General features: G+C 41.4%; 1 protein-coding gene across 1 annotated transcript; it reads right to left on the bottom strand.

Moving 5' to 3' along the window:
• Positions 1-1,972: 1,972 nt before the first annotated feature.
• On the bottom strand, positions 1,973-25,738 carry LOC134601438 (TRPM8 channel-associated factor homolog). The gene is made up of 8 exons (XM_063445923.1): positions 25,707-25,738; positions 16,436-17,057; positions 13,807-14,771; positions 11,921-12,015; positions 5,353-5,566; positions 4,467-4,706; positions 3,661-3,998; positions 1,973-2,835 (listed from the first exon to the last, which is right to left on the bottom strand). Exons 2-8 carry the CDS (start codon positions 17,050-17,052, stop codon positions 2,578-2,580), a joined length of 2,727 nt encoding a protein of 908 aa, XP_063301993.1. The 5' UTR covers positions 17,053-17,057; positions 25,707-25,738; the 3' UTR covers positions 1,973-2,577.
• Positions 25,739-26,052: the final 314 nt, after the last annotated feature.

Raw genomic sequence — 26,052 nt, 5'->3', positions numbered from 1 at the left:
TCGTGGTTTCTGTTTCAGTTCCCTTTAGCGCTTGTTGTGTTCAGTTGTGTTCCTTCCTACTTGACCTTGGCTTTGTTTCTGACTATGTTTTCTCTTTATCCTTATCTGTTCTGTTTGCCGGCTTGCTGTTTACCGTGTACCAGACCCCGGCTAGTCCTAGTTTACGCTGTCTTTGTGCCCTTGACCTCGGATCGCTCCTGACTCTGTACTCCTCTCATATACGTCGAGTCCGGCCATTTTAAGGTCCAGTAGACGTATCTCCCCTCTGTGTTCTCTTCTGTTGAGTTGAATGCTGCGTGTTGGGGTATATTTTCGTTACACAGCACTGTTTCACAGACTCAAAAATTGTATTCAAAAATGTTCTCACTAGTAACTTTATGTGAGAGAAATAACCAGTTAAAATACGATCTCCTCTTACATGACAACTAAAAGCCAGAAATGTGAAGGAGACAAGCAAACAGAATGTTATCATACACTTTAATGTTAAAGTTTGTCGTTAGAACAACATACTAAAGCAAGTTAAACATGACAAGCTGGAGAGCAATCAATCCATACGAAGTCATAGAAACCACAGCATCAATTGATATTTACTAAATAGCGTTGAGGCCTCAAGGGCTATGAATGCTACGCTTAGTGAGACCTGGTATATAGTCTCATCAGGTGAACACTGCAATGAAGATATAGACACTAGCACAGCAACATGATATGACTCAGGGGCCACAGACACAAGAGGAATTTGTACAAATTGTGGGTATAGGCACGATGGGGATATACACACAAGAAAGGGTATGGAGGGGATAGGCACATGGGGGAAATATGGAAGATAGGCATAAAGGAGAGAATATAATGGGATAAGCCAAGGGATGGATGTGGAGGAATTGGCACAAGGGCAAGAGTATTCAGGGTTGGCATAAGGGAAGAATATTGGGCTATGGACCCAAGGGGTGAGTATAAAAAGATGAACAAAAGAAGGGCAAATGGCCACAAGAAGGATGGATGTGACAGTAGTCACCATCACTAGAAGCATAAGATGGACACTTCAACACACCAATTGAAAAAGCCCCTGGTACGGGGCGAAACGCGTTTCGGACTATTTGGACTTGAATTGCCAGAGGCAGGACTGATTGCAAGTTGATTTTATATTGCTGATATTTTATTTGATTATTTTCTTTGTATTTTACTTCATTTTACTCCACATTGTGGAACAATAAACTGATTTTTTGAAAAGACACCATTGGAAGTGTGGAATCTGGATTATTCCCTGACTGGAAGAATCAGAAGGCTGCCTAGTAACAGGAGAGGGACACCCTGTAAAAAGAGTCCCAAGGCATCATTCATGAGAGCCATATGTTGTGATTTGGCTCTAGGCTTGTGAGTACCAGACTCCTACCCCTATTAATACATTGTACATACTATATTACACTATGTTGTTTTTTGTACATTCCTTTTAGATATTATCAGAAGTGTGATTCACCTATGCCATTGTATGTATTTTATTAAGGTCTTTGGATGACTACTATTTTTAAGTCACCCTGTGCCCTTTGAAGGTGCAGAGTGTGTGTAACGTAATTCATTTAGTGTTAAATGTTTTGTGTGCTCCTCTGTCCTGACTGTGTAGCCTGTACTGCGCCATCTGTTGGTGGTGAAGATCTTGAAACAGCTATATGCACTATCTGAAGAGCAAGGTTTGCTAATTTGCATATTCAGTTAGATTTCCTATTACGATTTCTGCAGGCAGGGGAGATATTTTGTGTTCGTTATTGTCTTTCCCATCTCTTTATGAATATATTATTGTGTTATTATGAGTTCCTGTTTGTTTCCAAATATGATCTGGTTATTTGTATTAGATTGAGTTTGTCACAATGGACACAATTGGAGGAACGGAGGCATGGGCTGAGGGACATAAGTTAGAAGGATGTGGGAACATGGATACAAGTAAAGGAGGGGGATTTACTTGTGGTAAATGAGGAAGGATATGGAGAGACGAGCACAAATATAGGAGGAGGAATAAGGGAAGTGGAGAATGAACAATGAATCAATAAGGGATGACAGAAGTGAGGAAAGTGAGAAATCAAATTTAGGGCAGAGAGAATTATATTTTTATGTTCTACTGAATGTGTTAAGTGACTATGCGGGAGTTGGGTTTTGATGGATGGTACGGGTACGGGGAGCATCTTGTTCTTGTACTCTGGAAGTAGAATGCCTAAGGCCATTCATTCCAGGCATGATGTTTGTAAAGTTCAGAATAAGAAGAGATTTTGGTGAAGGAGAAAGTAGTTTATATAATCTGTGCATAATTGAAAATTAGATAAATTGCATATTTAAAAACAAAGCACATATTGCTGATCAGATCGAAAACACTGTGTTTTATTTTGAAGCAGTTGTTCATAGGAATATGTAATGCAATATATATTGTTTAATTACAAACATCCTTCCTGTATGCAGGAATAACTACAGAAATCATTGATCGATGATTTTAGAAACACTACGTTTTAGTATCATTTTAAGGGTCAACAGGAATTGGGAGCACTATAAAGAGTCTGTTAACACTAACACGGTATAATTAAGTTTATTTGATCATGCTTTAATCTCTGAGAGATATGGTGTCATGGGATTCTCCTTCCACTCAGGTAAGCCAGATAATTTGGCACAGGTTTTATCATCAATTGGCCATCCCCAGGCCTTGAAAAATGGAGTCAGGTTTCTGTTCACAGCTTCAGAGAACTTCACCGCCCACAGATTCATCTTGTCCTTGTTATTATTGCTGATACCTGACATAGCCTGGTACTCTGCAAATAAATGCTTGAATGGATCCCATCCAAAGCCTTCTTGCAGCTGAGAATAGAGAAGAATGTAAATGAAAGCACAATATGTTCTTCCTAGTGAATTACAGTGATGCTTTTTTTAATACTATAATAATCAGCTATGTGTTTAATCAACCTTCGACTATGCAAATAATCAGCACAGCCAAACATATCCAATGCAAGGGCATTTTGACTGGCAGGTCTTTGCAAATTTCAAAACAATCTTCAATTTGTGAAGACTTGCTTGTGAATTTAAAGTCATCACCAGGCAAAAATACCTGACAGCGACAATACCAGCTCCGAGCTGTCCTGTTCCACCCATTAATATTGATTATCAAAGCCCAACCATATCTGGCACTGTACTCAAATAAACAAACAAATAAACTAAGTAACATTTTATTTTTGTAAGCTTTATGAAAAAAAAAAAAAAAATTTAGAAATTAACTCCCAATCAAATTTGGTCAATTTTGGCACATATTTAGTTTTTTTTTTTATTAAAACCAATGTATGGAGGTCAGATGTGATAATACATTGTAGCAGCTATTTAAAGTTTACTTATGAGTAAAACATTTTAGTATTTTGTTAAATTTGCCATTTTATAAATATAAATTTAAATACATTTCTACATGAATTCATTACACATCCCACACCAGTAAAAGCTGCAATAATACTTACTGGCGTTTGGTATGATGGAATTGTTATCTACAAAATAGTAACATATACTCTTTATATATTTTTCGAATGTTTTTAACACGCTAATAATAAATATAATGGATTTCAGACAAACTGAACAAACTCAATTGACCTCATAGAATTATGAAAGGTGATATATTATGTACATTATTCTTTGTGTTACCTGTAAATAAGTCTCCAATGCTGTCCAAACATGCCACTTCTCTAGGTTGGCCCCATTTTCTAAATATTGCTTGATTTTATCAGCCCTGCTTTTTGGCTGTAATGATCCATGAGCTAGATTTCTTGGGATTTTCAGAACGGTTTCATGAACATACACACTCCATAAGTTACATGTGGCCTCTGTGGTATGTGAGGGGAACTCCCAATACCATTTCTGTTGATTGTGTCCAAGCTCATGTATGGGTCCCCAAAGTCCAGTATTCCTTATACTCTCAATGTTTAACAGGTCCCCTGCTGATTCCCAGTGGCACATAATAGGGTAACCGGAATGCAACCAACCTGAAAAATAGCAAGAACAAGGTAACATCACTTAATAAGGCTAGCATTGTTTTGATGCCTATTTACTGCACATTTTAGAGTTGCCTTTTATTGTGGCCAGCCTAAGGCCCACCTGTGCAATAATCATGCATCTTGATATGCCACACCCGTGAGGTGGATGGACTATCTCTGCAAACAAGAAGTGCTCACTAACACAGATTTAGACAGATTTGTGAACAATATTTGAGAGAAATAGGCCTTTTGTGTACATCGAAAAAGTCTTAGATCTTTGAGTTCAACTCATGAAAAATGGGGGCAAAAACAAAAGTGTTGCGTATATAATTTTGTTCAGTGTATATATATTTTGTTAGTGGTGTTTGGAGAATAGCTGAAGAATGATTTTTTTAATGACATAGCAGCAACATTGAAATGCACTTGCCAGGCCAGATTTATTATAGTCAGCATGAAAGATAGACTAGGTCTACAAACCAGCTGATATTTGTACGTCTGCAACAATCCTCTCCGGCCTTGGAAGTTTCTTAGGAATTGCTGCTAGCTCAGCGACTGCCTCCATGATCTTGTCCCATAGAGACAGCAAGTCTTCCGGGTCATTAAGGGAGCGGGTTGCAGATGAAGGTACAGTCAGTATGATGTTCTCTGTAACTAGCTCAGCCCATGGAGCTGGAAGAGTACGGATGGTTTCCAGCCACGATGAGACACTGGTCTTTCCTAGGAAAAAAAAAAGGATTGGATTAAATGCAGTGCTTTCAGAGATTTAACAAAGAAACAGGAAGCAGGAATGTACAACTATGCCACGTAAAGAAAGAGCAATATTAACAGGAACGTGGCAAGTCCAATGGTTTTAAACGACATGTCTTATACCTCCATCCCGGAAACAATACATTATTAAAGTACATTGACCCTGGATAGAAAAAACAAACAAACATTTACAGGTCCTGCCTTACTGTACTCTACTTAAATGCAAATATATTTTATATTTTTGACTGAATAAAAAAAAAAAAAACTATTTTCTTTCTCTCAGTCCTCAGTGATGTTAATGATTGTGTTTCATTAACTTTTTTGTTTGTTGTTGTTTTTTTTTTAAATGAATGAATTCTAATTTTAATTAAGTCGGCTGCTAATTTTAATGAACCCAGCTGCCAGCTACCTAAATCAGAAATCCACTTTTAAAAATAGTGATTGCTTTATATTAAATAAAATCAATATTTAAAGAATAAAAATATAAAATACCATTTTATTTCAAACTATGTTTTTGTGAAGCCTAATGATGACCAGATAAAATATCAGTAAGGGTTATAAATCCTTAACAACAGAGTACAGTTTGTCTAGAACTAAGCAGAAAACGTACACTTACCCTTTATATAGAGTGGAGCTGGTTCTGCCCCATATACAGTAACAGAGATAGTCCCTAGACGGCTTTTTGCCGGGACAATGATGTATAAGAGTCCACCCCAAACACAGGATATGAACATCTTCTTACTAGGAACCAGTGCTTTCTTTACAACCACTGGAGCTCGACACAATTTCTCTGCAGAGCTTAGATCATCTGTTTGACAGCCAACCTGAACCTGAAATACACATTACTCAGATTGATGCACAGACTGGGAGAGTGAGTTATATTTAACGTTACCATTCACAGCTACCAAAGAAAATGACATGTACCATACATAGAGAATAGAGATGTCCCGAATAGTTCGCCGGCAAATAGTTCCCGGCGAACATAGCTTGTTCGCGTTCGCCACGGCGGGCGAACATATGCGATGTTCGGTCTGCCCCCTATTCGTCATCCTTGAGGAAACTTTGACCTTGTACCTCACAGTCAGCAGACACATTCCAGCCAATCAGCAGCAGACCCTCCCACCTCCTGGACAGCATCCATTTTAGATTCACTTGGAAGCTGCATTCTTAGTGAGAGGATGGACAGTGTAGCTGCTGCTGATTTAATAGGGAAATCGATAGCTAGGATAGTGTATTCAGTGTCCCTTACAGTCCTGAAGGACTCATCTGATCTCTGCTGTAAGGACAATCTAATTGCAGTTGCCTGCCTGCCAGTGTGTGTGTCAGGCTCACAGTGTATACCGTGCCCACTTTCCCAGTGCCACCACTCATATCTGGTGTCACAAAAGCTTGCATTTAAAAAAAACAAAACTTTTTTGACTGTGAAATAATAGCAGTCAGTTTCCTTCACACGTGTGCGTTTCAGGGCCTGCCAGGGCACAGTGTCACATCAGTGCAACTCATATCTGGTGTAATAGTAGTGTACATTTAAAAAAAAAAACACACTTTTTTGACTGTGAAATAATAGCAGTCAGTTTCCTTCACGCGTGTGCGTTTCAGGGCCTGCCAGGGCACAGTGTCACACCAGTGCAACTCATATCTGGTGTAACAGTAGTGTACATTTAAAAAAAAAACTAGAAATTTGACTGTGAAATAATAGCAGTCAGTTTCCTTCACACGTGTGCGTTTCAGGGCCTGCCAGGGCACAGTGTCACACCAGTGCAACTCATATCTGGTGTAACAGTAGTGTAAATGTAAAAAAAAAATTTTTTTTGACTGTAATAGATTGAATAGCAGTTAGTACCACTAATCGAAAAAAAAATAACAGGCAGAGGCAGGCCAACCCGCAGGGGCCGTCGTGGTCATGGTGCTGTGATTCCCTTTGGCCCTAGAATAATGCCAGTGTTCAGAGGCCACGTACTCTGAACTCGAAAACATAGTTGACTGGCTAACACAGGACACCCAATCTTCTACAGCTTCCGCTCGGAACCTTGACGCACCATCCTCCTCCAGCTTAGCTTCGGGCACCTATCAAGTTACCACTCGCCCGCCTGCCGCCACCACCAACACTAGCACCACAGCCGCTTCACTTGATCTGTCAGAGGAGTTATTTACACATTAGTTGGAAGAAATGAGTGATGCGCAACCATTATTGCCAAAGGATGTAGATAACAGGGATATGTCTCAGTCAGGCAGCATTACACACATGGACGTATGGTGTGATGATGAGGATGTTGTACCCGCTGCTGCTTCCTTTGCTGAGTTGTCAGATACAAGTGAAGCGGTTGATGATGACGATGCGTCCGTGGATGCCACATGGGTGCCCGCTAGAAGAGAAGAAGAACAGGGGGAAAGTTCAGATGGGGAGACAGAGAGGAGGAGGAGACGAGTTGGAAGCAGGGGGAGGTAGTCGCAAGGAGCTAGTGGCACAGTCAGACAGCATGCATCGGCACCCGGGGTCAGCCAGACAGCACGCCAATCAACGCATGCTGTTGCCACCACCAGAATGCCGTCATTGCAGAGCTCAGCAGTGTGGCATTTTTTTTGTGTGTCTGCCTCTGACAACAGCGATGCCATTTGCAACCTGTGCCAAAAGAAACTGAGTCGTTGGAAGTCCAACACCCACCTAGGTACAACTGCTTTGCGAAGGCACATTATCGCACATCACAAACACCTATGGGATCAACACATGAGCACAAGCAGCACACAAACTCAAAGCCGCCATCCACCTCCTGGTCCAGCATCTTCAGCCACGTCAACCACTGCTGTCCTCCTTGCCTCCTCTCAACCATCCACCACTCCATCTCTCGCCTTGAGCAGTTCCTGCTCATCTGCCCACAGTCAGGTGTCTGTCAAGGACATGTTTGAGCGTAAGAAGCCAATGTCACAAAGTCACCCCCTTGCCCGGCATCTGACAGCTGGCTTGTCTGAACTCTTAGCCCGCCAGCTTTTACCATACAAGCTGGTGGAGTCTGAGGCGTTCCAAAAATTTGTAGCTATTGGGACACCGCAGTGGAAGGTACCCGGCCGAAATTTCTTTGCACAAAAGGCAATCCCCAACCTGTACTCGACTGTGCAAAAGGAAGTAATGGAATGTCTGGCACACAGTGTTGGGCAAGGGTCCATCTGACCACTGATACCTGGTCTGCAAAGCATGGTCAGGGCAGGTATATCACCTACACTGCGCATTGGGTAAACCTGCTGACGGCTGCCAAGCATGGAATGCGTGGCTCTGCAGAGGAGTTAGTGACACCACCACGACTTGCAGGCAGGCCTGCTGCCACCTCCTCTACTCCTCCTACTCCATCCTCTTCCATAACCTCCTCGGGTGAGTCCTCTTCTGCTGCTGCGTCTTGCTCCACATCAACGGCACCCCCCCAGCTCCCCAGGTACTATTCCACATCCCGGATATGGCAGTGTCACGCCGTCTTGGGGTTGACTTGCCTGAAAGCAGAGAGTCACACCGGACCAGCACTCCTGTCCGCCCTGAACGCACAGGTGGATCAGTGGCTGACTCCGCACGAACTGGAGATCGGCAAAGTGGTTTGTGACAATGGAAGAAGTTTGTTGGCGGTATTGAATTTGGGCAAGTTGACACGTGTCGTGCATGGCACATGTGTGTAATCTGATCGTACAACGTTTTGTGCATAAGTACCCAGGCTTACAGAACATCCTGAAGCAGGCCAGGAAGGTGTGTGGCCATTTCAGGCGTTCCTACACGGCCATGGCGCACTCTTCAGATATCCAGCGGCAAACAACATGCCAGTGAGGCGCTTGATTTGTGACAGCCCGACACGTTGCAATTCAACACTCCTAATGTTCGACCGCCTGCTCCAACAAGAAAAAGCCGTTAACAACTATTTGTATGACCGGGGTGCTAGGACAGCCTCTGCGGAGCTGGGAATTTTTTTGCCACGTTACTGGACGCTCATGCGCAATGCCTGTAGGCTCATGCGTCCTTTTGAGCAGGTGACAAACCTAGTCAGTCGCACCGAAGGCACCATCAGCGTCATCATGCCATTTGTTTTCTTCCTGGAGCGTGCCCTGCGAAGAGTGCTGGATCAGGCCGTAGATGAGCGTGAAGAGGAAGAGGAAGAGTTGTGGTCACCATCACCACCAGAAACAGCCTTGTCAGCATCGCTTGCTGGACCTGCGGCAACGCTGGAAGAGGATTGTGAATAAGAGGAGTCAGAGGAGGAATGTGGCTTTGAGGAGGAGGAGGAAGACCAACCACAACAGGCATCCCAGGGTGCTCATTGTCACCTATCTGGTACCCATGGTGTTGTACGTGGCTGGGGGGAAGAACATACCTTCAGTGAGATCACTGAGGACGAGGAACGGGACATGAGTAGCTCGGCATCCAACCTTGTGCAAATGGGGTCTTTCATGCTGTCGTGCATGTTGAGGGACCCTCGAATAAAATGGCTGAAGGAGAACGACCTGTACTGGGTGTCCACGCTACTAGACCCCCGGTATAAGCAGAAAGTGCCTGAAATGTTACCGAATTACTGCAAGTCGGAAAGGATGCAGCAGTTCCAAAATAAATTAAAAAGTATGCTTTACACAGCGTATAAGGGTGATGTCACAGCACAACGTGAATCTAACAGGTGAAGAGGTGAAAGTAATCCTCCTCCTCCCACGACCACGCCAGCAAGGACAGGACACTTTACAGATGTGTTGTTGATGGAGGACATGCGGAGCTTTTTAAGTCCTATGCATCGCCACAGCCCTTCGGGGTCCACCCTCAGAGAATGACTCGACCGACAGGTAGCAGACTACCTCGCCTTAACTGCAGATATCGACACTCTGAGGAGCGATGAATCCCTTGACTACTGGGTGTGCAGGCTTGACCTGTGGCCTGAGCTATCCCAATTTGCGATAGAACTTCTGGCCTGCCCCGCTTCAAGTGTCCTGTCAGAAAGGACCTTCAGTGCAGCAGGAGGTATTGTCACTGAGAAGAGAAGTCGCCTAGGTCAAAAAAGTCTAGATTACCTCACCTTTATTAAGATGAATGAGGGATGGATCCCGAAGGGACTGACAGTGGGCGATACATTCGACTAAAAAAGGCCTGATGAGGGGGACGTAACAGGGATTAAACTGATAAGGATAGTACTACTTAACACACCACTCCTATCTGGTGGCACATTAGATTGCATGCGCAGTGCCCCAAATTTGAAGTAGGAGGACCGACCAAGCATCTTTTTCCATCTCCCGGTTCCTAAAATCAATGCCATATACACGTCCCGTGATAGCGGACGTAACAGGGATTAAACTGATAAGAATAGTACTACTTAACACACCACTCCTATCTGGTGGCACATTAGATTGCATGCGCAGTGCCCCAAATTTGAAGTAGAAGGACCGACCAAGCATAATTTTCCATCTCCCGGTTCCTAAAATCGATGCCATATACACGTTCCCTGATAGGGGACGTAACAGGGATTAAACTGATTGGAATAGTACTACTTAACACACCTTATAATAACGCAGAGAGAGGCAACACAGAGAGAGGAGTCTGAAGAAGAGGAGTCAGAGGAGGAAGGTGGCTTTGAGGAGGTGGAAGACCAAACACAGCAGGCGTCCCAGGAGGGCTTGTTGTCACCTTTCGGGGACCCTTGGTGTTGTACGTGGCTGGGTGGAGGGAGAGACCTTCAATGACATCAGTGAGGACAAGGAACGGGACATGGCTAGCTTGGTATCCAACCTTGTGCAAATTGGGAGTTTGCGGTTGTGCAAATGGACTGTTTGCGGTTGTTTGCGGTGCGTTAAACGGGGAGTTTGGTCTGTCACTGTGAAGTGGGCATAACCCTTACACTACCTGATCGATACAACATCATACCTGATGTTTTAAAGCACGTTATTCCGAACAATTTAGGAATATTAGGTGATTTATGCCCTTTATGGATTAAAACCAGACTCTGCATCAACTATGTAATTTTCCATGGGAGTTTTGCCATGGATCCCCCTCCGGTATGCCACAGTCCAGGTGTTAGTTCCCTTGAAACAACTTTTCCATCACTATTGTGGCCAGAAAGAGTCCCTGTGGGTTTTAAAATTCGCCTGCCTATTGAAGTCTATGGCGGTTCGCCCGGTTCGCCCGTTCGCAAACATTTGCGGAAATTCGCGTTCGCCATTCGCGAATGGAAAATGTTATGTTCGCAACATCTCTAATAGAGAACACAAGAGATGGTGGTTACTGCTGATTTCTATAAAATACTATAGCATGACAAAATGTAAAGGAACACTATAGTGTTAGAAATACAAACATTTATTTCTTACACTATAGTGCTGGAGTAGTATTTCACATCCCCGACCCCCTCAGAGTGGAGTTAAAAGGTGTTTAAATTTACCTTTTCTCCATTGCCATGCCAGTCTTGCCATGGCTGGCCCCACCTCTGTGGTTGCGATCACCATTCTGGAACGCACCGGGAGGCTATTGCGAAAATCACCATGCTGTTGTTGATACATGAAATCAATGCATCTCTATAGGGAGCCTTCAGTGTCTCCATGCAGAGCGTGGAGTCGATTAACATAGGTGCAGCACACGGTGCAGCACTGAACTAGGTAGCACCTCTAGTGGCTGTTTGAGTGACTGCACCTAAAAAGTCAGTGTTTACATTGAAAAGACTACACACCATAAACACAATAGGCTGTAGTGGTTCTGGTGGCTATAGTGTCTCTTTTAAAAAATATGGTATTGATATTCTTTATTCTGCCAAGCATATTGAAAATCCTTGTCATTCTTCACTTAGAAAACATCTAAAGTCACTGCAGCTATAGGCCTACACTGAAAGACAATGCATGAAGAAATTAAACTTCCTCTCTGCCCATCCAAGTACCTGCATGGTGGGCATCTACTGACTATGCATATACTTTAAATCTTCCACCTACACTAGCATGCTCATTCACTATTTACTGTAGGCTGTGGGCTACTCAAGTTCAGAAATCTTCTTCTTCTCTTTTTTTTAATTATTATTATTATGATTATTATTATGATTATTATTATTATTATGAATTTAGGCTGAAAGCTTCAGACACATACCTTTGGTTTGTAGAATACTTAACTACTTTAACAAAGAGGTCATGCTAAACACATACATGAATATCAAAATACGTGTAACCACAGAGAGAATTTGGAATGTTACCTGTAGACCTTTATCAATAACAGAATCGGGAAACACAAGTGCTGCTGTTTTTTCAGGAGGCAGGTAAAGCCCAGTGCTTCTCCATGCATCTGCACCTGAGACACAATATTAGAATTATTATTATTATTATTATTATTATATTAGTTATAGAACGCCGTCAAATTCCGCAGCGCTTTACAATGGGTGGACGAACAGACATGTAGTTGTAACCAGACAAGTTGGACACACAGGAACAAAGGGGTTGAGGGCCCTGCTCAATGAGCTTACATGCTAGAGGGAGTGGGGTAAAATGACACAAAAGGTAAGGATAGTATTAGACTAATGACAGTTGCAGAAGAGGAATCAGTTGGGAGCTATTAAGAGTTTAATTGATACGCTTTTATGAAGAAGTGGGTTTTTAATTATTTTTTGAAGGAGTGGAGACTGGGTGAGCATCTAACGGAGGAGGGAAGCGAGTTCCACAGGAACGGTGCAGCCCTCGAGAAGTCTTGAAGGCGAGCATCAGAGGTGGGAGTACGGACAGAAGATAGACGTAAGTCTACAGCAGATCGTAAGGGCCTAGACAGGACATACTTGTGTATAAGGGAGGATAGATAGGTGGGAGCAGCATTATGTAGACATTTGAAAGCAAGAACCAGAATTTTAAATTGAGCTCTATATTTTATAGGAAGCCAATGTAGGGATTGACAGAAGGGTGAGGCATGGGAGGTGCGGGTGGACAGGAAGATGAGCCTCGCCGCCGCATTCATTATGGACTGTAACGGCGCAAGTTGGGAGCACGTAAGACCACTGAGAAGCGGATTACAGTAGTCAAGGCGAGAAAGTACAGTGGAATGGACCAACACCTGAGTCGCATCTGGCGTTAAGTAGGGGCGGATGCGCGCAATGTTTTTGAGATGGAAATTACAGAATTTGGCGATCGAGTGAACATGAGGCTTGAAGGAGAGGTCGGAGTCAAAGAGAACACCTAGGAAACGAGCCTGCGTGGTGGAGCTGATGGTAGTACCATTGACTTGGAGGGAGACAGACACAGGAGTAACAACACTTGAGGGTGGAAAGACCAGAATTTCAGTTTTGGTCAAGTTTAGTTTAAGGAAGTGGGCAGCCATCCAGTTAGAAACAGCAGAGAGGCAGTCAGAGACACTAGTCAAGAGGGACGAGGAGAGATCAGGAGAGGACAGGTAGATTTGCGTGTCATCTGCATAGAAATGATATTGGAAGCCAAAGGAGCTAATCAGTTTACCAAGGGAGGCAGTATAGATGGAGAACAGTAGGGGACCACGGACTGAACCTTGAGGGACACCAACAGAGAGGAGTTGGGGAGAAGAAGCAGAGCCAGAGAAAGAAACACTGACAGAGCGCTGGGAGAGGTAGGAGGAGCACCAGGAGAGAGCAATATCTTGTAATCCGATATTGCTAAGGATGAGAAGAAGCTGTTGATGAATTCATATGAACAATCAGGGCAAGATTTACCTTCCTTGCTGACCCAAGGCCAGTTTCTTCAATGCACCCCAATTAATACGACTAGTAATATGACATGATTGAATGGTGAATGTAAATTCATCATTATTCAATAAATAGAAAAGAAAAGGAATTCATTACTACTGATGCAGAGGAAGGAAAGCAGACATTATACAAAATGGGTATAAAGGAGCATGGCAGTTGAGAAAATAGTGGAGCTTGCTGGAAATGATGTAATGGCAAGGAAAAAGTCATAATTTGGCAATTTATTTGTTGGAGAGATTTTAATGGGAGAGGCATAATTAGGGCAGCATTGATTACATTCCCACCACTGACTGAGGTACATATGCTACTTATTTTATCTCCAAAAATCACAATAGATCACAATAGATGACAGATGTTTAGATAATTTGCAGAGACAGTACCTGGATTAGTTCCATCAATATGCACAGTCACCGAAGGTTCCTTCTGAAAAGGAAAGTTATCAATAACTTGGGTGTTCGCTTGGCTGAAACTCCAGATTTCTTCTGCCAATTGAAGGAGTAAACCATCTTTAGAGTTGTTTTTCACAGGGCACGTCTGGCTCACTTTGGGGATCCCACATCTCTTTACTTGGCACACACATTCTCGCTGCACTGAGAGAACAAGAGGGGAGGAAGGCAAACTCATGAAACTGGAGGCATCTTCTTTTAGATTATTCAGCCAGGAGCTGAGAGGAGGTTTCAGTTCTACACCATCCTGTAGATTCTTCACAAGCTGGGAAAACGCTCTTGGAAAATGATAACAGTTTGTTGCTGCCTCAGGATCTATAGCCTTAAAGACACCCTTGGATGTGGTTTTACCTAGAATGCTAATCCCAAATGTATTCAAGATTTTATTTCCTGGGTATTTCAAAAGAGCATTTTTGCTTGGATTTACGATAGACCAATACCATGCTTGCCCACCAATAAGAAGGCCACCTCCTTCAGCCACAAACTTCTTGATACATTCTGCCTCAGTGTCATTGTAGGAATTACAGCAGTAGACATCAAGTCCAGGGATTACGTCTGATACTCTAGAATTGATGCCTTCTTGCTGTAATCTCTCATTCAGAAATCCCATGTTTTTGTTAACACCAATATTTCTCTTTTTGCCAGAGTCAAGCCATGATATAGCATTTAATATGACTGTTTTGAGCTCTGGTGCCATGAGATAACTTTCATGTGATACCACGACAACACGTCCTTTTCCATAAATTGCAGCAGCCAAGAAACATTGGTTTGAATCATTCAGTCCAATCGGAAATGTCAGAGGCCCATGAAGCAGTAATTGTGATGGGATACTTGGTCCACTGATGTCTAGTATGGACACACCTCTTAGAAGATCTTTCAGATCAGTTGAGAAGTTCACACTGTGTAAGAAAAAATGTTCAGTTCCTTATAAAATAAAACGATTTGTCTAGAAGAGTAACGTTTGCTTATTCAATAAAGGAGACATTTATACACATTTAAAACAAAGCACATTTGAAATAACATGACTGAAAACAGAATGACAAATTTATTAACTGTTAACCAGCGAAGTATCAGCATAGTCTATGGAAGTCCAATTGAATTTGTATCCTCTTTTCAAGGTGACCACTAACTCCAAGAAATTCATTTTCATTTGCTTTATCCTGTAAAGTCTGTCTGTCTAGTGCTTTAGATAGTTACAATATTCACCTATCTATCCACATTTTTAGGGAATGATAATTCTCTAACAGAAGTAGGGGAGATTTTCCTGCTCCACCTGATTTTATATATTTCACTGTCTTTGTCTGCTCTTATGGTTGCACCCTTGTTTGTTCTTATGGTTGCAATTTAAATGGCCTGTTGACTAGTACTAAGGTCATAGATGTTTAGACAATTCCCGGATTTGGTGGTGTATGTGCTTTGCTTTCACGTTCCCACGCTGCATTACTTCACCTACAGTACAAATACAGAGAAACAAATAGGCAAACAGACATAACGGCGTATCAAAACAGGTGAACATTTACCTGAAAACAAATGCATTTAAGATGTACGACCAAACAAGCATAAAGAATTTTATGACTCATGTTTTTAAAAAATATTAGAGTTGTATAATAAATATTAACTGTATTTTATAACTTAGGTTGACAGGCTGCAAAATATATGTGGTATAAAATTTTGATTGATATATAGCAATGTAAACTTTTATTGTACAAATATAAATATAAATATAAATATGTATTAGGATTTTAAAGGTCGAAACAAGTTGAATCATTTGTCTGTCTTAGGACAAACTCTAGTTGTCATAAACAGATCCAAACAGTGGATCTGTATCTTGCTGCTTCAATGGTTGAGCTAATTTAACCGGATGTATAATGGACAACCACAACCTGGTATGTAAAAGGCCAAGGGTGGATTTGTAATCATGTTCCTACAGGGTTTCATTAGACCTGTGTATGACATTATACAACTTCCACCTAAACACCCGTGGAAAACTAAATAAAATATTAACTAAGCTCTGGGTACTTGCTTCCCTTGAGTTACCTCCCAACTCGGTAACTATATACAAAATCTTATAAAATACAAAACGATCCGTTATCTTTTATTTAAGTGTATATATATATTTTTAGAAGCTACGGTCCGTTGTCTTTTATTTAAGTGCATATATATATATTTTTAAAAGCCAATAAATCTTTTTTGTACCCGACCATTGGGAGTGTGTGGACTTCCTGACAACCGAATTTGGCGTGATAACCAGCAAAAGAAAAAAAAACCTAACCTAAGGGGAGGCACCTTGAGGGCCTTGACATAATACGTCAACCTTGTGAGTGTAACCTTGAAACGTGAAGCGAGTGTTCAAAGTTGTAACTTTATTACACTATGTTATATTTCATGTTTCTATTTTAGTGGTACAAGCTGGATCCCTGATTGTTTTGTATTTTATAAGACTGTGTATGACATTACTTTCCCCTCTAACTCTGAATTTGTATGTTGAAAATTGATGTCATATAGTATATTTTAGTTACCGGTATATAACATTTTAGAGCAGCAGGATTCTGTAAATACTCACTCAGTGTTAACTGGGCAGCGTGGGATGTCTTTACTCACACTAAATTTCCCTTTCTCTCCATATTTATTGAGAAAGTAAATGCCAGACACTGATATTATCTTGTTTCCAGGAAAATCGAACAAAACATTCTTATTTTTATTACAGCTGGACCAGTGCCAGGCCTGAGCTCCAATTAATAGACCTCCCCCCTCCTGCAGAAAGGAGATGATGTCTTTAGCCTGGCTGTCGTTATAGCCATCCATACACATAACACCCAAACCTTGGGTATCATCAGGAATGGTTTTAATTGTGCATCCATTGTCACAGAGTAACTTGGACAGAAGGTGGAGATTCTTGTTTACTCCAATTACAGCTTCTGCTGAGGGTTTCAGCCAGGACACTGCATTCTTCATGAAGTCCAAGAGGTTTGAGTTGTTCAGGTAAGCCTCATGAGCCACAACCACCACTCGACCCTTCCCATAGCGAGAAGCAGCGATGAGCACATCTCCTGAAGGGGTCACCAGCACAGGGAACACAGAGTCTCCAGTTAGGAGCAGCTTGCAAGGTACAGCATTTGCAATGAAGTCCAGCTCAGAAAGGCCCTTGACTAGCAACTGGTAATCTTCATTAAACGTCATTTCTCCTATAAGTGAAAAACAGAATAATCAAATTAAAATGGAAGCAGAAAACAGCTAAAAACAACAGGTATGAGCTGGGGTCAATGCAAAAAAGTACAAGCACAAGGTACAAAATATGAAGCTGAAGTAAAAAAAAAAAGTATTCAATAAAAATATTTGTAAAAAGAAAATGAATGCATAATACTTACTGAAAATTATATTGAACCATACAATATAAAAATTATTCCATATTTTACCAGTATTGACTGCCCATGCACAAAAAAAATGTACAGGTCAAAAACAAAGAAAATGAATACTCACAATCAAAGCTACGAGGTGTTTTGGGCAAGTTAAGAGGAACTGCTTGGTGGAAGGTCTGTTTTATATAACTTCATACTATCTTCGAGCTGAGACAATATTTGCAGTGTGGGAAAGTAAAAAGCTATCTCCAATGTGTGTTGGGTGATATCATGCACCTTGCACACAATTTTATAATGTTAACAAACACACAAACGTATTCATGGGTAAATTTTCTGCAAACGTTATACATTAACTAGGTATACATGAACTTTTATATGTATATTTGCACTCCCCTAAATTAAACATATTACATATACTCTTTGCACTAGATAGAAGTGGGGGTATTTTTTTCAATAAATATCTTAGACACAACTAGGTAACCTCTAAATCCTGGACTAGCAGGCGTGTTTTAAGGACTGGTTTGGAAACCACTGGTCTAAAGGGTTAAGTTTCTAATCGTTGTTAACCTATTATGAGTAAAATTATCCTTTTTTATTGATATGGAGCATAATGCTCTAAGACTGTCCTTTTATTTACAGTCATACTTCTCTTGATAGTATTTTGGATCTCTTCATATGATTATATTGTTGGTGAATAACATTAGACTCTAAGATCAATTTGAAAACGTGCATACCTTCTCTGTGAAGCGGGTCATCGGAGCATAACAAAATACCTTTGCTACCTTACCTTTTTAAAGCACTTTTTTTGGTAATATGGGTTATGTTTATGGTTTATGTGTCTGTTAGTCCACCCATTGTACAGCGCTACGGAATTTGTTGGCGCTATATAAATAATAAAATAATAATAATAATAATAATGTTGAGAAAGCGTCTGTATTTAAACGCAAAGCGTGTTTAGTGTTTCTCCAGGTTTTATTTTGGTTTTTAGTTTTTTCTCTCCCACCTCCTTCCTTCCTTCTATCGAATGCACGTTTTTTTACATTTTTGTCTTTTTCTCTATTTTGGACAGAATTTGCCATGTAATGCACTATACCTAATAAACATGCACAGCAAGGAATTCCTTGTTTTAGTTTTTCTATAAGTCTTCAGAGTGCAGTAGATGGATAATACCGATCACTTTGTGGATCTCTGGAATTGAGACACCAGCACCAAAGACATTTTGGGATCCTCATAACAAGTAAGTGGAAACATTTTTTCTCACTGTGTTACACCTCCGATATGTGATCCTAACAATTGGTAGAGCAGCTTAATTTTCCTTTTGTTGCAATTTTCCTGGAGCTTCAAAAGTAAAATTAATCCTATTACTTTATTTTATTAACACTTTCCCATTTACATGTTGGTACAATTCCACCATATCTATCCGGGAGTTCACGTTCCTTGAGGAAGTAAAAACACTTAAAATGGGGGGCGGGGCCGACCGCCAAGCTGGACGGACGTGGAGCACCTCGGCTCCCCGACGAAACCTGCATATACATCCCAAAATTACCTTTTCTCACCGGATAAAACGTCCAGCTAAGACAAGAAGGTGAAGGGGACCCAAGCAACAACCCTCTGTGCAACCGTCGGCTCCCGTCCTGCCGGCAATGCCGACTGACTGGCAGAAGGGAATGAGGCCTGCTGTGAGGCTCTGGCGGGAGAAACGGCCGATCTCCCGTGCTTAGTCCGGCGGGACCTCCCACATGCCTACTGAGGGCCCCGTTTCCCCCCCCCCCCGTGGGCCGGGGGGGTTATCCCGGACCCCACCGGGGATACAGCGACCATTCAAGGCATCTGGAACAAAAAACAAACGAGACCGCATGGCGAAAAACAAGATGGCCGCCGCGCCTACTATACACCGGAGAACAGAGGCGGTAGCAGAAGAGCAACGGCTGGGCACAGTCTAGAAATCAAGGGCGCACACTAAGTAAGCTCGGCTCATTACTAAGAGCACATTCATATCATCCGTGACACCATCCCCCACTGTTACCGGCGGGCCTGTGGGGACTCTAGCAGGACTCTGATACTGCCTAGTGCCTACATGTAGAAGAGCAGCAGACATGGGGCACAGATTCTACTCCCTACCTGAGGCTGGCGCCGGCAGACACACAAGAATGAACACACTCCTGACCGACCAGTACTTAAGCAAATGAGATCTCAGCGTGAACCACAAGGGACTTGCTCATAGCTAGAACGCCAGCTGATCCAGCACTGCTGCAGGAACGACCAGGCTGCTGCTCAACATAAACATATTACTGTACAACCGTTATTTAGCAGCTTACTCTCACCAATATACTTGACTTGAGCATACATATATATCCACCCGGCTCCACTGTCCCCTGGTGGTTAACCTTTCATAAGCGTATAGAAATTTGTACCTGTTGTTACCATGCATAGCCTGTAATTTAATAACCATATAACAACCGTACAACTAAGCATGTATAGATTAGCTACCCAAGTTTTACCTGCTCGTACCTAGCTTGTTATAACATATAAAATTTAAATGTGCTGTTTACTCTGCCATGACATTATATGACATTTGATTAGCTTGTACACGCTGTCGTGGCGCTGCAAGCATGATGTAACCTTATGCACAAGAAAAAGAAAGAATATAAAAAAATAAAAAAAAAAAACACTTAAAATATCTCATATTCAATAACTAAAAGTTGTCTTCTTTTGAAAACGCTATCCATGGTGGGGATAAAGTGCAGTTTTGGATCTCTGACATAAGATCAATTAATCAATTGCTAAAAATTAGAATTTGAAAAATGAAAGTCTTATGTCTGTAATGTGCCCCTATTACGTCTCAAAAACCTTGCAAAGGTCGACATGTGGGGTATTGCTGTATACAAGGGCCATAGCGGAATAGAAATTGTTTTTTATGGAAGTGAGCTTGAGAAATTCTTCACAAAGTTAAATGTAACCATAAGATTTGACAGAAGTCAGTGATAAAATGGTTGCATGAAAAGTCTACAATTGTTCTCAGTTAAATACTCTGGGCGGTCTACATTCTACAAATATCTGCTTTTGTTTACCTATTTATTAATCTATGACTGCTATTTATCTTATACTCTTAGCAGATCAAATTTTGCAAAGATTTAGCTTTAAAATTAGAATTACCGTGGGGGGCGGAGCCAAGCAACAGAGCCGTGCAGACGCACTTCATGAGAGCTCCCGGCCATCAAAAGGAAATTATACCACATTTGGGTAACAAAAACCCCCAACATCTACCCCAGAGGTGCCCCCTGACCGAGAACAAGAATGGGACGAAAGGCAAAAAAACTAAAGCCTGACAAACCGAGTTTGAATCAGAATATTGGCGACCTCCTGCGCCGAGCTAACAGCGCGGTTAGGCCCAAGATGGCCGCCTACCACGAGAATTTCTCGGATACATCAGACGACTTCTACCTGGAAGGGGAGGAAGAAGAAATGGCAGCAGCACAGCACACTAAAACGGTTCCCAAGGGACCCGACTCCCCTCCGGTCACCACCGAAGTCCTCACAACACTGCTAACGACCCTCCAGAATACCATACTAGCGGACACAGCCAAGATCCGCGAAGACATAAGAGGCCTGTCGGGCAGGTTGGGCACCCTGGAAGGAACCACCGGGGAACACTCTAAACAAATCTCCTCACTACAACAGGAGATAGACAAACTACAGCAACAGCACAAATCATTTGACCAGCGCCTGGCCACGATGGAAGACACAAGGCGCAAAAATAACCTGAAAATAAGGGGCATCAAAGAAGACGTACCGGCCGATGAGTTGCCTCACCTCCTGCGGCGACTATTTACAGAGCTACTGCCCCTGAGACAAGGCAGAGCGGTAGGCCTGGAAGACTTCTTCCGAACTCCTAAATCGCCCAAAGCACCAAAAGGGGCCCCCAGGGACCTTGTGGTCCGTTTCATGTCCGGAAGAGACAGACTTGCGATAATGACAGCTGTCAGAAACCACACGCCCTATGTCTTTGAAAGTATGCCTCTCACCTTCTTTGCAGACCTAACAGGCTACACCCTGGCGTGGAGAAGAACCTTGGCACCATTTACTGCCCTACTTCGACAACAAAGGATAACATACCGCTGGCAAACGGCGCACAGACTACAGGTACTAAAGGATAATGCCACACTAGAAGTCAAAGACCTCAAGGAAGCCGCAGGGTTGCTAGAGACACTGGGTCTCCCGCCGGACTCTCTGACCACAAATGGACAGAACGGGGCAGCACAGGCATCCCATCAATGGAATCCTGCTACAGCGCAAACGTTTGCACCCAGGGGACAACAATTGGCCTCCAACACAGCAAACGACACCTGAGCACCCAGGCGAACCGGCAACCACACCGGAATGAAAGAAGAATACCCACACCAAGTTAGTAATAGATCATGGACAAAGTTTAATACCACCTGAACACACCGACAACCGGAAAGAGACTCTACCCCAGGAACCAACGTTTATAGACGAACTGTAAATACCGGCTGACGTTAACCAGGCGGATCTCCACTGCTCCCCAACAGTCTCCACGGGCACTTAAGCGCCGGCATCAGATGACACCAGACTGTAAGATGAACTTTCCCCTCCTAACGTGCCTCATCTTGTTAGTAGTCAGTCCTCCTGACATAGCAGTCTAGCCTGGGAACTGTCGTTGTACCCTATGACTCGCTGAAAGATTGATCTGTTAAAATGTGTTTGTTTTCTCTCTAACCACACTATTTACGAAAATTACTATGCCTATAGCTTTGGGAGTCCCAATCCACTCCCTAACTTACCCCTCCTAACTAACGATATGGTCTGTAAAGGCAGTGTCTTCCGTAGGCACACACACCATCAACAAACGTATAAGTTAACACTACACCTTGTGCTTACCAATGATGGGTACACCTAAACGAGGTCTGCACCTGAGCACACCATCTCACCTACGAGCACCGTCCTGTGCTTGTTCGCTAAAGGTAGCTTAATACCCGACACGCAGACACCCATGGGCAACAACCAATACGCCTGTATTGTAATAACCGAGAGCCTTAATGTCTTTGGGCGCCCTGGGGATGTGGCTTGCCCCGAATGTGCGGGGGTTCACCAGCCTTCAGGTCCCCCCGCCCTTTTGGGCGAGCACCCATCCTCAGGGCTACTATCAGTCACATTTTATTTCTACCTTTATTTGTATTTTTACTGGCTCTCGACACGGTTATCACGGGACCCAACCCGTCAGTTAAAGTCACCTCTGTACGGTTACTAGGGATAGTAAGCATACGGCCTCTTGAGCCGAGCCAATATAATTGTAAACAACTTAGACACATCACCCCAAAATAGTCGACTGTTTTAAACCTTTTTATTACTGTTGATAGCATATCTTGACTCTCTCATGTTTCCCTTGTGACCTGGCACTGCTATACTATTCTTAATACCTTTTAGCTCACATGCATACTGCACTAAATGTATGGCACACTCTTTTGTACGGCATGTTCAGCAGTTCGTTTTACACCAACGTGTTTAAATCTTGCTCTTCTCAGCATAGCATATCGTTTAAATTTTGTCTTTAAAAAAAAATTGTGCTTAACATTCTCGCCATGACAATATATGCAATTGAAAGCCTGTGCTCGCTGTTGTGGCGCTACAGGTCGTTATGTTTTATGATATCATGCACATGAAAAATAAAGAATTTAAAAAAAAAAAAAATTAGAATTACCGTAACTCCTTGCAATATTTGCATGTATAACTTTTTCAGCAGGCTTAGACAAGCCTCCCTGCCTGCACCTATAGACTTCCTAAAAGAATATATACATTTTGTCCCTATAATATGAATAGCATGCTGGTGTGGGATTTATAATTTAGGGCTGAAATGCCTTTTTAACTCTCTACTGGGAGATGAAAGATGTTAAAGGAATACTTCACTGCCCAAATACAATATATATATATATATATATATATATCACTAGTATTGCATGTAGAAGTTGTGGTTTGCATTACCAATAGAACTTTATTGGATTACCATATAAATACATTTAAATGGGTGCGTCAAAACAATATCAATCATGTTGAAATAAATTGTAATGAAAAGTCAAGTTAAAAAAACGTATAACCTTTAATTAAGACTTGTATCATAATTAGAAAACATGAGATCAAAAATATATGCATTTAACAGTTTTCGAAGAATTGTTTCCGAACTGCCTAAAATCCTATCTATTAAACATCCTATAAAGTTCTATAAACAAACTGGGATAATGATGATAAAAAATATATTAGTTAGAATGGAAAGCAACTGACAAGGATACGACGATTCATATCAGTCACACATTATTATTATTATTATTATTAGTATTATTGGTATTTATATAGCGCCAACTTGAGGAGAGAGTTGGAATTGAGAAAACAAGACAAACGGGTAAAGACAAGTCTTTCTAGAAACTTTGAGGAAAAAAGGAACAGGACTAGGGGACGATAGTTGGGAGGGGAGGACTTAGCTTTTTGTAGGATGTGTTCACAGTTGGAGTCAGGTTATACTTTAGTTTTGCACAGTGGAAATGTTATAACGTTCTTGTGCAGCTTATAGCTATGTGTGATTGATGAGAATTGCCCTGATCTTGTGTATCTATTATAATACAAGTTCTAATTAAAGGTTAGAGTAAAATTTGTGAAAACCTTGGTGGTACAATGGTATAGTACCGCCCTGAAAGAGACTGGGTAGGGAGAGGACACAGGCTATACAGGATATGGCAATCAAGTGCAAAGTAGAGGATAGGACAGATTGTAGGCAAAGAATACAATCAATACATCTACCAAATCTTCTACTACAACCGGTGAGTTATAAAAAGCCCCCACCCGAGGCTAGAAGAGAATAAGTTAAATAGCAAGAAGTTGTTACACTGATTGACCCAGGCCAGTGGAAAATTGGTATCAGTTAGTATGTCCCTTAGGCAGCCTAAGGCAGCATCAATCAACACTTCACTGACAAGTGCAGAAGGTGGAATGCTCAGCCGCTCACAGTGGACCACACGCAAGGAATTTCCAGCGGCAAACACGATATTCAAATCCCCCGCTCTCTCCCAGAGCCGGCAAAGAGAAAAGAGGACTCAATGGACATACTAACTGTTAACAATTTTCCACCGGGTGACGTGCAAACTATACCTGCATCTTATGTGAGTGTGTTTTATCCTATTTTTATTTCAATAAAAGTTTTTTCCAGAGAGCACTATGTCCCTGCTATTCTCATTATAGATTTACCCCACCGTGGGATCCTGACACAGAGATAATCATCTGGAATATACAAACAATCAAGATTTTTAAGTTGTATTAGTGCTGATGTTATATACTGGATTTTATCCTAATACTAAAATAATTCAGCGTATTTAGGAAGTCCCCAGACCTTTTACCATAGTAGGGGTTACTTTACTACACTTTCATTAAGCTGATACATTGTTAAATACCAGGACGATAAATTGACTACCTTAACGAGAAACCGCCTAGTGGAGGACTTTGGACTGAGAAAACTATGATATATTTTACCCTTCTCCTTTATTCGTTTATCCTCTAGTCTTATTTAAGATTTGATATAATATGTTTGCATTTTAAATATTCAATTGTTTAGTGAATATACCCCTTTTTTTTTCTTATTTAGCCCTTACTAAGTGGATTTATTTTTTTTAATACCATTTATCTCTTATTCCTGGGTCAAGCAGTGTAACACCGTCTTGCTATTTAACTTATTCTAATTAAAGGTTATATGCTTTTTAAATTTAGTTTTTTCATTACAGTGCATTTAAATAAGATCAATATTGTTTTGGCACACCCATTCATATATATTTATATGATGTTTCAAAAATCAATCGCTTGTTGTGTGATTCTGCCATTCTAATTTTTTTTAAAAATGTATCATCATTATCATAGTTTGTCTTTAGTACTTTATAGGATGTTAAATAGATAGGCTTTTAGGCAGTTCGGAAACAATTCTTTAAAAACTGTAAAACTGCATATATTGTTTTTAACTGTATGTTCAAATGCATTCCTAATATGTGCTCTGTAATCTACACCTTCCATTTAACCTTAATTACTAAAGTTTTGATTAAATGTATAAAAGTTATTTAATTTTGTCCATTAAATAAAAACTAAATTGTAACTTATCAAAAAATTGCTGAAACCAATTACAATTAAAATGAAATCAATGCTAATATCTGATTGTTGGTGTAACAAAAAATGTAAGCAATTTGAGTTGCTGACTACACAATGTCACTAACAAAAACAATGCCCACTGCATAGGGTCACTCACGTACCAGAAAATGATTTTTACATCCACGAATAGTATATAGCAGGATGAATAAGTGGAAAAATGTCAAAAAACTTGACATAGGTTAAAAGCATTTTGGTTCACGAACACTTTTTTTTACACAATTTAGAATAAAAGCACAATAAATACTGATGTAGTAAGATGTGGTACACTATACATACCTGTAATGTTGTCACGTACAGCAGAGCAGAAAAAGCTGTGAGAACGCAGCAAGATCAGTACAATTTCAGAAGGTTCCGTCTTTATAGTTTACCAAAGGGGGGTGTGGTAGTTTGTATCAAATTATAATTATAACACACGAGCAACTAAAGAACAAGGGGAACTATTGGAAGATTGTTTCAAGAGGAACAAAAACTCAACATACCTAACAGCTGAGCTCAGAAAAGGTAATGAGGGACCAGGAGATTAGAGAAAATGATAGAAAAAGACCCTGAAATTGTGTAAAATCAGGTTAAATCAGTCTTTCCATTTAGGCTAGTTCCAGTATCTGTATTTTCAAAGTGGACC

Source organism: Pelobates fuscus, chromosome 3, assembly GCF_036172605.1.
Source record: "Pelobates fuscus isolate aPelFus1 chromosome 3, aPelFus1.pri, whole genome shotgun sequence".
Classification (NCBI taxonomy): Eukaryota; Metazoa; Chordata; class Amphibia; order Anura; family Pelobatidae; genus Pelobates; species Pelobates fuscus.
Note: the sequence above shows the minus strand (reverse complement) of the source record. Positions and strands in the feature narration are given on the sequence as shown.

Excerpts from the sequence above, each read along its gene's own strand:
- LOC134601438 (XM_063445923.1), bottom strand. The coding sequence starts at position 17,052 with ATGACGTTTAATGAAGATTACCAGTTGCTAGTCAAGGGCCTTTCTGAG. Across the intron at positions 5,567-11,920 it reads TTATTGATAAAGGTCTACAG|GTTCAGGTTGGCTGTCAAAC; the intron begins GTAACATTCCAA and ends TGTGTATTTCAG. Across the intron at positions 2,836-3,660 it reads CATTGGAGACTTATTTACAG|CTGCAAGAAGGCTTTGGATG; the intron begins GTAACACAAAGA and ends CTCTATTCTCAG.